The sequence below is a fragment of the Bufo gargarizans genome, chromosome 2 (genome assembly GCF_014858855.1).
Source record: "Bufo gargarizans isolate SCDJY-AF-19 chromosome 2, ASM1485885v1, whole genome shotgun sequence".
NCBI lineage: Eukaryota > Metazoa > Chordata > Amphibia > Anura > Bufonidae > Bufo > Bufo gargarizans.
In genome coordinates, this window is record NC_058081.1 from 94,449,140 (window position 1) to 94,461,627 (window position 12,488).

The following is a 12,488-nucleotide window of genomic DNA, read 5'->3' on the forward strand; positions in this document are numbered from 1 at the left end:
CTGCTGACATGAAGCCAGATTGTCTGTTATGGGACCTCTCTCCTCTGCCTGGGTGCCGGGCCTAAATATCTGACAATGGACTGTTGCATTGGTGGCTGACGTGAAGCCTGATTCTCTGCTATGATATGAAGACTGATTCTCTGCTGACATGAAGCCAGATTGTCTGTTACGGGACCTCTCTCCTCTGCCTGGGTGCTGGGCCTAAATTTATGAAAATGGACTGTTGCAGTGGTGGGTGACGTGAAGCCTGATTCTCTGCTATGACATGAAGACTGATTCTCTGCTGACATGAAGCCAGATTCTCTGTTACGGGACCTCTCTCCTCTGCCTGGGTGCTGGGCCTAAATATCTGACAATGGACTGTTGCATTGGTGGCTGACGTGAAGCCTGATTCTCTGCTATGACATGAAGACTGATTCTCTGCTGACATGACGCCAGATTCTCTGTTACAGGACCTCTCTCCTCTGCCTGGGTGCTGGGGCCTAAATATATGAGAATGGACTGTTCCAGTGGTGGGTGACGTGAAGCCAGATTCTCTGCTATGGGACCTCTCTCCAATTGATTTTGGTTAATTTTTATTTATTTAATTTTTATTTTAATTCATTTCCCTATCCACATTTGTTTGCAGGGGATTTACCTACATGTTGCTGCCTTTTGCAGCCCTCTAGCCCCTTCCTGGGCTGTTTTACAGCCTTTTTAGTGCCGAAAAGTTCGGGTCCCCATTGACTTCAATGGGGTTCGGGTTCGGGGCGAAGTTCGGATCGGGTTCGGATCCTGAACCCGAACATTTTCGGGAAGTTCGGCCGAACTTCTCGAACCCGAACATCCAGGTGTGCGCTCAACTCTAGCGGGAAGTACAAAAATGCATAATACTTATTGAATTCGCCTGCAAATGAAATTAAAAGTGTAATTTATATGTTTAGGGTAACACAATGAACATTTAGAAACGCTCAGTGAGGGTAGCATAGTAGAGGTGACAGGTTCCCTTTAAGGATTTGCTCATGTTGTCAGCAGTCAGGGAAAGGCTCAGGTATTGTCAGGTGGTGACCTTTTCCTGTTCCTTAGCTTTGAGGCCTAGCCTGGTGTTTTGTTTTGCTTTTGTTGTATTTGGTTTGCTTCCGTTTCCTCACCTACCGTGACATTTGGAAGCCCACTGCAAAGGGTTAATGTACTGTAATTTTTGCACTGTGTGCCTCTGAAATAGCACCCCTGGTAAACAAGTGAGCGAGCCTCTGGGGAAAACTGAGCTTAAATAGACTAAAGGTGGTGAAGAACACCAGCCAGTAAAAGGTAAAGCCTGTAGTTAGGGCTATGGACTTCACTGCTATTTGGTGGGACTAGAAGTTTCAGATATCCTGGCATACTGTTACATGTCTGCCCCCTTAGTAGGGAACACAGAAATACTTATTGAACTAGCTGGGCATTGTAGTGCCACATTTTGAGAAAGGAACAAAACCTAGTCTGTCATATAGTTGCTACATGGTTGCACTGAAAAAGTGTGATAGTGCAGAAAGCTGCAAGAAAGAAAGACAGCACCCCTTGGCCGAATTTGAGGAGATTGTGCAGATTATAGAGAGACTTGTAAGGGAGAAAATCAGAAGAGACTAGAAAACTGTCTACTCTTCCATATACACAACCTTAGAGGAAATTGTCTAAAACATCTGTAAAGACTGTACTGACCCTGCAAGTGCATGGATGTGTACACCGCATCCAGTAAAGTATCACTTGTATGTTGTATACGCTGCCACGTCATTGTCTGCACCAACATATGCTTTGCTGTCACATCGCGGGACCCTGTCTTGCACCCCACAAGCCCTTAACACCAAGGGCACCCTGAAATACCACCAGGCAGGAGACACGCACATCACCCGGGTGTTAAGGATGGGCCTTCCTATCACTGCATGGCCCAGGGAGCACCGGAGTGAAGTCTGCCACTGTGAATACAACTACTCCCATCCTCTCCGCTCCTCTCCCAGGCTCGCCACAATAGGCTGACTTAGTAAAGGCTTTACAACCCCTTTAAAGGACTCATGGAATTTTACTGTGCTTCACTTCACATTCCTGTTTTAATAACTACTTATGAAAAAATAACAGTTCTGGAGCAACTTTTCTTAGTATTGTCCTGTCCTCTGTTATTCCTCCTGGGAATTAAAAAAAATTGACAAGTGAGTGTCACCAATGTCTCTTCAAAGGAATGTGTGCCTGCAATCTCTGTCACGGTCCAATGACTGATGACAATTTCAGACTGAATGAATGGCCATCCAAGTAATACATAGATGCTCCAGTTTGGCCACAGTAGTGGCGGTCCTACAAAGAAGCTTACCATTCTGGTGTACAGTATGGGGTACTGAGCGCTGGACCCCTCTATGATGGCCATATTACCATAGTGACCCCTTTACGATACCATTGGCTCCCAGCTGAAATGATCCTCACCTTACACTTACGGCAGCATGGCCCTGATGAGCATGTGGCATTCTCCTTCAATGTACAAGTTACTGGGTTACAGCATAAATTTTTTGGACATTCCTGTAAATAACAGTACAGCAAAGTATTAGGCAAGCCGCATACAAAGGCAAATCAGTTATAAATGTATTTTAGAAAGACCTGTCACCCTATGGCACTGATTTATCATGCCTTTACTCCAGAATTCAGGCTTCAAAAAGTCACAAAATAGGGTTTTTGCAACTTTTTGCACTCCCTTGCGCTTTGTATTTTTACACCACTCACTCCAGTTTTGAAATGTAGGTGGAAAGTAGGTGTGGTCCGCTATATTAATGAGTTTCACTCCAGAATTTGCCAATGAGACTTGCAATGTCACGGATGGAGGAGGAGGAGGGTCGAGTAGTAAAACTGGAACTGTTAGGTTTAAGGATAAGACAAATTTATCAAACCACCTGTGACATTTGATAAAGGTGGCATAAAGCAAAACTGACTTCAAATATTCCCCTCATGATAAATCCCTTCCTATGTATCTCATTAAAAAAAAAAAATCTGACAGCGATAACTATCAAAATCCCGCTGTATGCTACTTTGCGTCCCAGGAGCCCATTGCCCCAAAGCAATGCAGAGTTGGAATCTCCAGGCTGCTCCCTGGCAGAAGAACGTTCCATGCTAAAGAAAGGCCTGAGCTAGCTGTTCCTCTCTCTCAGATGGCTGATACCCTGGTCTCAGGGTCTGTGGCTCAGTCGTCTGGCAAGGAATGCCCGTCTCAGTGTCTTCTGGTTACTCATGCAGTATGGCAGAGTCTCTCCTACTAAATATTGGTCACTATCTATAGACCTCTAGTGGCTCTAAATGTTCTACCTTTATACAGTTTACAGCTGAGGGGTGAAGCTGGATAAGCACAGCCTAACAGAAACAATGTTGCAGTTCATTGCTGCCATAGACTTGCATTGAACCTCAGTACGAGTCAATGGGAATGATGCAGCAGTTTTCAGACATAAACAGCAGTCGAGACAGAGCTAAACCAGACAGTCGAAAGTGCACGGTGCCTGTTATTTTCGCTCTAAAACTTAGTTCTGCATAGTCACTTATGGTAACTGTGGAAAATAACCAGTCTCTCAGTATTCACTCGCTGTGCATTAACCCTTTCTCAGTGCAATGCAAATACAGTGCAAGTGAACAGGTTATATTACAATAAACATACATATTGTTGAACTGCAGTTTGTAAGTGTAACCAACTCCATAAATTAGAGTGCACGTTAACCCTTCAAAGTGCAATAAAGCAATGAGTTGATGGCTTTGCATAGCAGTGATAGGGGCAAATGTCCACAAACATCCAGACTCTAAAGTACCCTTGCTCCAGGGCACTACGTACTCTTCCCGTGGATAGGCATTTGCATAATATACTTGGACATGTACATTTTTTTTTACTGGATTTTTTCAGTAAAACACATGGGATCACCCTGGCTATTTGCGGGTTAATTCTATCTCAGTCTTCTGACATTGCTGAAGAGAAAACACTGGTGGGGGACTCTATGAGAACAAAGAAACCCCATATGCGTTTTTCAGGCCTTTTTTTTTTTTTACCTATAGAGAAGTCTATGGAAAAAAAAGCATAAAAAAGTGCATTACCTAAAGCAGGGGTCAGCAATCTTCCGCACTCCAGCTGCTGTGAAACTACAGCTCCCAGCATGCATAATTATTCAGCTGTTCTTGTAATTCCTATTGAAGTAAAAGGAGGATTATTGGAGTTGGAGTTTCAGAACAGCTGGAGTGCTGGAAGTTGGCGATCCTTGACCTACAGCGTTTTGGAAAAAATGCCATGGACCCAGAAAAATGTACCAAAAGTGAGAAAAAAAACCAAAAAAATGTAGTCCATTTCATGATATCCTATTGGGAAAATGCAGAAAAAATCATGGCGTTTTTTTTTTCTAGCACATAACCAAGTGCTAGTTTGCAGACCTCATTTCTCTTGAATGTCTTAACAGTTTCAAATGAAAAAACACCCACAGCACTCTCGAACTCTTGGGTGCAAATAGAAGACACTCTCTATTTTATAATCCATAAAAATCAGGAATAAATCCAAATTAAATTCAGGAGGAATTCATAGTCCCATGTGATAGGCTATGGGATAGATAGGATATGATTACTTTATTACTGCCATGTTTTTCTTTATGGTGACTGACAAAGCTCCACAGAGGGACCGAAACTTCAGAATACAGTCACTGAGTCTGTCCACCTAATGGGACTATGAATTTCTCCTGAACGTTATCTGGATTTGTTCCTGATTCTGACCTTCTGGATCACCAATATAGAGTGTCTCCAGTTTGCATCCGAGAGTTCATGAGTGCTGTGATATCTTCATATCTTCCAGGAGGCACCTGACAAGTATACGACAGACCACCGTGCTTCTCTGAATATCCACAGTTTTAAAGGCACTGACCTCTACAGAGCCACAGTGGCACTGCTTCCCAGAGTCTAATATATTGTCCCCACACTGATTCTTCACTGAGGATAGGTCAGGGGCTGGATCGTTCCACAGGCAAGAAGCGTTGTCACTTGCATAGAACTTCTCCATATCTGTCACGCTGCAGTCACTAAAACTAAATGACAACCTGTAGGAAAGCAACATGCAACGTTCATATCATAGGGGAAAGACGCGCCATTAAGAGTTTTCTTTTTACTAACTCCTAATAAGTGGAGGACAATAGGATTTTAGCCTCTACTTAGACAGAAGTTCTTCACTTCCTTGTACAGCCTTTTTTCTAAAAAAAAAAACAACCAAAAAAACAAAAAAAATAATGGCAGTAATTTATCAAAGGCTCTACTCCAGATTTCTGGTGTAGAAAATTGGAACAAAGCCTTTTTATAAATTCCCCTGATCAGTGGCGTAGCTAGAAATGACTGGGCCCTACAGCAATTTTTGAATGGGGCCCCTCTCCTCCAGTACTTTTTTCGCAATCTCTTCCTTTCATGTCGCCCCCATTCCTGTGGCTAGTAAAGATCGCTCTCCCAGACCAGGCTCGGCAGCTGTTCCATCTGTTTTCTACACTGTCTATACTGTCACTGTATATTATTTAATTGTGTAATATTGTTGGGGCCCTGACCAAATCTTTTAGTCCTCCTCCTCCTGGATGGGCCCCTTTTGGGTCAGGGCCCCAAAGCAGCCGCTTCCCCTGCTTCCCCTATAGCTACGCCTGATACAGGGGTGGCCTGGGAACGTAAATTTTTTTTTCCAGGGTTTAAATATTGATGACCTATCCTCAGGATAGGTCATCAATATCTGATCGGCAGAGGTCTGACACCCGCCACCCCCGCCGATATAAGGAGGATGCAGCTCTCCATGTGCGCACTACTTTCTGTTCATTACACTATCTGTTGTCTCAGAAGTGCAGTGTAATGACAAGTACTCGCTGCAATCACTTGTATAGAGTGAGTACTAGTGAGTACTTGCAATTACACTACGCTGCTGCAAGGGAGACGACACGTAATGTAATGAAGAGGAAGCAGCTCTCGCATGGAGCACCGCCTCCTCCGCAAACAGCGGATCGGCGGGTGTGCCAGATGTCAGACCGCTGCCGATCAGATATTGATGTAAAACCCCTGCACAACCTCATTTAATGCTGAAAGCATCAGATCTGCATGTACCTGGCTGGCGGCCAAGAGGAAGGCTTTGGTGGCCCTCTGGTCATCGGCCTACCAGGACATTTCCCTGTAGGATCTATGGCCAGTCCGCCCAGATATAATCTACAACACCTCTTAATGAATTTACTGCATCCTAATGCTGCGCACTTTTTATTAAGACTGGCCAATGAAACGCCAATGTCAATAAATTCCCTGCATCTATAGGTGACTTTATACCCCTCCATAATGTGTGTGTGATTGAACATGCCACTGTAGATGGTTGAAATCACAATTGCACATCTTGAAGTAGGCTAAAAAATTGTGATAGTAAAAGCAGCCACACACCTGACACCCATCTCTCCCAACTCCCTCCCGGCTCTGCCATATACATACACATTTGGTCATGGCGAAAGCGGCTGCCAGACACTTTTGGCAGCTTATCTCCTAGGAGAACAAGCAAAGAGGTATCTCCCAAGGAAGAGAACCATCTTGTCAGCACCACCTCTTGGAAGTGGCTCCTTATGAGTTAAAGGGGTTGACTTACTTTAGCAAATAGCATTTATTATGTAGAGGAAGTTACTACAAGGCACTTACTAATGCATTGTGATTGTCCGTATACAGTTGCAAGAAAAAGTATGTGAACCCTTTGGAATGATATTGATTTCTGCACAAATTGGTCATAAAATGTGATCATCCAGCGCCACCCACTACAGGAAGCCAGCTACAGATTATAGACCCTTGAAGAAGGCCCTGACAGGCCGAAATGTCCGGTCGCCACATTGCTTTGTACATGACTGTCTTATATACCCAGTACTTGCACTGGATCATGATGATCATATGATGATATACGATTAAAACGTAACCTAACAGCAAAGAAAAATACTGTGTGCTGCAATTTTCTACTACTAGATATCCATCTGTAGACAGCTGTTTCGGGGTGCTTTATCCTCATCAGTACAGAGTAGGATTCTGGCTGGCAGGGTGCAATGCCATAAATGTGGTTTGGGCATGTGCTGAATCTCCTGTATGGAGACTTATGGAAGTACTCCATGGTATAGTATGGTATGGTAAGTCTCCATATCATAGAGTGCTTCCAGTAGGTCTCCATACAGGACCAGTCTTTTTAGGGAGATTCAGCACCCTGCCTAAGCCTCCTAGGAGATTAAAGGATCCAGTGAAACTATTCACTTTGCCCCATCCTTCTCTCCCCACACACATTACACGGTGATTATATGATTATATGGCAATATAAAATTTATAAAGGTTTTATCTTTTTTACTACTTTCAAATAAATAGAAACCTTTACAATACATTTTCTTGGCATTTTCTGAAAGCTGTAATTTTCATTGGTACCATTTTGAGGGTTCATACAACCATTGGGTTCATTCATTTTTTGGGGAGGCAACATGACAAAAAACAAAAAACAAAAAAAAAACACAACATATAGTCAATTTCGATCATTTTTTAAATTATCACGATGTTTATCGTACACAATAAATATTTCTATATTTTAATAGTTCAGAGATACAGTACCAATATTTTTTTTTGTTATTTTTATATGTAAACTTTTGAAAGTTAAGTGATTTCAATTTTAATAGATAGATATTTTTATTTTTCTGTCATTTTTGGTCCCCTTAGTGGACTTTTGATCGCGTGTACCATACACTGCAATTGTATACTACTGCAGTCTATGAGATTTTGACAGGCTTCCAGTTAACTGTGCTGCAGGGCTGTCATAAGCAACTGATTTGAGCCCTGCGATTTAACCACAAGGGCTCACATCTCAGGACAGACCATCAATTGCAACCGTGACATCTCAGGGGTTAAATGACCGGGATTGGAGTCATCTCCATTTCTGGTCACTGCTAGCAGGGGTCTACTTTATTATACAGCCAGCATGTATGGACCAGGCTCAGCTCATGACCCCACTTTATACATCTCCTTAACGCAAATGACGAATCTGTGAGTGATTTTGCATTAAGGAGTTAAAGATCTAATAGAAGACAGACTTGAGATTCGGATGGTCATGAAGTTTTCGGATGCATCTTCACCTCATCTCAAAAGCTCTCTGTATGCCACTTCTGGTTCTTACCCTTACATAAATTACATTGCCCGTTACAATGGGGCCGAGGTTGCATAAATAATACATTATAGTGTTCAGCCTGCACGGCATATTTTATAAACCTGCCCCAGTGTTTTCACTTATAGTGATGAGCGGGAGGTGCAATATTCGATTTCGCGATATTTTGCAAATATTCGATTGAATATTCGTATTATATTCGTCAAAATCGAATATTCGTAATTATTTCATTTATCGCAATTAATATGCGATTTAAATAATCGCGTATTGCGATTTTAACTTAAGGCTAGTACTTTCCTATTGGTTTCAATGGTTTGATATCTAGAATTAGCGAAGATGACGAATATATTCGTCATATTCCACAAAACGAAGATAACAAAGTATTCTCCATCTTCGCTTTTAGCTACCTATTCATCAACTTCGCTAATTCTAGCAATCAAATAGGAAAGTTAGCTTTTTTTTTTCGCATAGCGAATTAAACACAGCTGTCTCTATAGTAAACTTTCCTATATGGTTGCTAGAATTAGCGAAGTTGATGAATAGGTAGCTAAAAACGAAGATGGAGAATACTTTGTTATCTTCGTTTTGTGGAATATGACGAATACATTAGTCATATTCGCTAATTCTACCAAGCCATTGAAGCCAACCATAGTAAACCAGGTCCAAGTTGAAATCGCAATTCGATTATTATAACTTGAATTAACCGAATTGCGATTTCAACTTGGACCTGGTTTAGTTGAGACCCAGCAGCAGCATCAAGTTGAAATCGCAATACGATTAATATAACACGAAGTAATCGCATGGCGATTTCAACTTAGCACTGCTATATTCCATATTAGGCTAGAATTAACGAATATGGAATATAGCAGTGTTAAGTTAAAATCGCAATTCGATTATTATAACTTAATCGAATTGCGACAACAATAAAAAAAAAACGAATATTCGATTTCGCAAATATATAGAACTATATTCTAAATATTCGCAATTCGAATATTCGAGCTCAACACTATTCACTTATAATAATACAGAGTTACCTATACATGTAAATGGGCAGGATTACTACTCACAAGCCTTCTCCAGCCATAGCACAAGCTAGTTTACCAGAGTGACAGCTGCATCCCAGGGCATCATGCTTCATTCCTAGAAGATGACCCAAGTCATGTATGAAGGTGGCAGCGCTTGCCAGCAGCTTATCAAGATCCATCTGCAGAGAAGATATAACGGTCGATATATAGCATAATGACAAGCCTCCAATACACAGAAGGAGAAGATACGGCATCAGATTCCCTACCACAGAAATGAACGCTGAGTTATCAGGATCGCAGGCCCCACCCCATCGTGCCAGTCCAGATGACGACATTTTGTTCTCTCTCCTAAAATGGACACAATATAGTTTTTTTAATCTGCCTTCTCTGCTACAGACTCGCCCCATTTACTAATTTGAGTGCACGTAGATTTTGGTGTAAAAAAGTGTTGCAATTTGGTGCATCTAGGTTTATAGAAATTTGTTGCACCTATTCCAAAAAATGGGTTTGGCTCAACCGTCGCGGGGAAAGGGGCATGGGCAAAGGTGGATTGTTTTGTGCAGATATTGAACCGCAGTTCTGGTATTAGGCTAGGTCTAGACGATGACATTTGTCGCACCAATGTCGCTCAACAATTTTTATAATGGTAGTCTATGGTGTTGCACTGCGACATGTGACATGCCGCGACTGCGACGCGACAGTCGCAAAAAATCCATTTGAGATTGATTTTTCTGCGACTGTCGCGTCGCAGTCGCAGTGCGACACCATAGACTACCATTATAAAAATTGTCACACAAAAAATGTTGCAGTGTAGTTGTGCCCTATATGTCGCGCGACAAATGTCGTCGTGTAGACCTAGCCTAAGGCTACTTTCACACTTGCAGTAGCCTTTTACCTTGTCGGATCCCTTCTACCACAAGTCCACCGTGCCACCGGAAGTCTGCTCCGGCCCCATTCACTATAATGAGCGGCGGGCCGGAGGTCCGGCCGCAGGACGGCACACATGCCGAGAGGTGGCCGGACAAAAACTATGGAGGACTTGCTGTAGCACAGATCCGGCAGGCTGTTCCCCCACTGAAAAGGCTACCGCAAGTGTGAAAGTAGCCTAAAATTCTGTTTCAAAGTAAGCCAACAGACCTCATGGTAAAATGAAAAGAGCTCCCATTGCTGGTCAGTAGTTATAGACCTCTTCACGAATGGCCTGGTTCTGGGCTTCATGCCCTATGTATACATATGGTGTATGTGTGTAGGGTAGTACTCCAAAATGCTGCCTACTTGCATACTTTCACTTTTACATGCTTCTTATTGTGACTTACAAACACAATCCTACAGCATCATAAGTTATCCGATCATCTAAGGACTTCTTTTTCCACTCTATGAAATCTGAGAGGATCTGACCGGCCAGTTCTCTTTCTGTGTTAATGAGGTTCCTGTTGGACCAGATTTCTAGACCCACCAAGACTATCTGTGTGTTCAAAGCCTTGAAGACCTGAAAATGGATATATGTAAAAAAAAAACACTGAATTTTTGAATGTGTACTGTGCACCTCATCAGATATGTTTGATAAAAAGAAAAATTTAGAAAAATTCTCTTTCTTACCTTTGCTATATGATACTGTATAGATATGAAGAGGACAGTATCGAAAAAAAGGTTTGGTCTGGGAAAACAGGTATTTTCCTCCCAGCATGTGCTGCTGGGCTGATTTACAGCCAGGTGAGGTCAAATACTGGACCGGAGTTTAAATGCCGGTCCGGGTTTTGGCATAATATTCATTCAGCAGGACCTGCGATGATGTCACCGTGCTCACCATGTGGTGAGTTCGGTGATGTCATCCCAGGTCCTTTTGCAGGTCCTGAAGAAAGAAGAGGATACCGGCTGCGCGATCAAGTGGATGAGGTGAGTTTTTATTTATTATTTTTAACCCCTCAATGGCCATTTTATTTAGCATTCTGTCTTAAGAATGCTATTACGGTATTTTTATGGTTATAACGAAAAATAATAAAGTGAAGTTTGGGTCCCCATTGAACTTAATGGGGTTCGGGGTCAAGTTCGGGTCCCAAACCCGAACTTTCACCTGAAGTTCGACCGAACCCGGCGAACCCGAACTTCCTCGGGTTCGCTCATCCCTAATTCAGTCCCCAAAAAAGATTAAGTGTGACTTCCACATGAATGACTGGGCCCAGAAAAAGCCATGAAAACATTCCCCGGACCATAACACTGCCACCACCAGCTTGTGTTCTTCCACCAATGTAGTGTGTTTGTTCTCTGATGTTTCTCGCCTGACACACCAATGTCCATCCATTCGGTGAATCAGAAAACGTGACTCATCAAAGAAGGTAATCCTTTGGCTTTGTCAGCAGAGGTCCAATCCTGATACTGCAGTAAACATTGAAGCTGTTTACCAATGCAACTGTAAGTCAGTGACCATCTGTCTGCTTCGGGGCCCTTACACAGTCGTGTTAGCTGAGCTGTAGTTTTATTCGCACGTCCGGTAGCCCCCTGGTTTATTTTGGCAGTGACCTGCTCCACTATAGTGTCAGTCTGTCCTCGTGCACCTTAGTAGCCAACGTTCACCTCTTAAATCAATAGCCTGTGGTGCTCCGCAGTTCCCACATCACTTATTAGCACACTCATGATACACTTTCACCACAGCAGCACGTGAACAGTTCACACTGCGCAGTTTCAGAAAAATTGCCATCCTTGACTTGGAAGCCAGTAATCACCCCTTTTTGCAACTCTGATAAATCGCCCCTTTTACCCATGGCAGCATTGAGGGATATCTGTGCAGACAGCCCATCACACATCTTATATACCCTCCAAGCCAGATCGCAACACATGACTTCCTTCATGAGCCTACACGCTGCCGACACGGAAAGTAGGGCTGGTCATAATAATGTGACTTGACTGTGTACATTTGCAGATGAGCAGTTAAGTGCACTGAGGGTGTGCCTATGTTACTCTGTGCACCCTTGCTCCTCCAGCTTCCTCTGCCAGTCCTTCCATCTCCTTAAGGGCTCATGCACACAAACGTATTTTCTTTCCGTGTCCTTTCCGGGTTTTTTTCCGGATCGTATGCGTAACCATTCACTTCAATGGGTCCGCAAAAACAACGGAAATGACTCAGTTTGCATTCCGTTTCCGTATGTCCGCTTGGCCGTTCCGCAAAAAAGTAGTGCATGTCCTATTATTGTCTGCAAATCATGGTCCGTGGCTCCATTCAAGTCAATGGGTCCGCAAAAATTACGGAATGCATACGGAACACATCTGTATGTCATTTGTATTTTGCGTATACATGCCCACTTTGCCCATGTGTTTAC

The 12,488-nt window shown here is 42.9% G+C and overlaps 1 protein-coding gene across 1 annotated transcript in view; it reads right to left on the reverse strand.

Annotated features, from left to right (window-relative positions):
- Nucleotides 1-12,488, reverse strand: part of LOC122925669 (disintegrin and metalloproteinase domain-containing protein 9-like) — an 87,423-nt gene that overhangs the window by 34,693 nt on the left and 40,242 nt on the right. The window contains exons 9-13 of the mRNA XM_044277016.1: nt 10,488-10,660; nt 9,438-9,519; nt 9,214-9,350; nt 4,886-5,057; nt 2,434-2,526 (exon numbers count right to left, since the gene is read on the reverse strand). Coding sequence (XP_044132951.1) covers nt 2,434-2,526; nt 4,886-5,057; nt 9,214-9,350; nt 9,438-9,519; nt 10,488-10,660 — 657 coding nt within the window. The remainder of the gene's footprint in view (nt 1-2,433; nt 2,527-4,885; nt 5,058-9,213; nt 9,351-9,437; nt 9,520-10,487; nt 10,661-12,488) is intronic.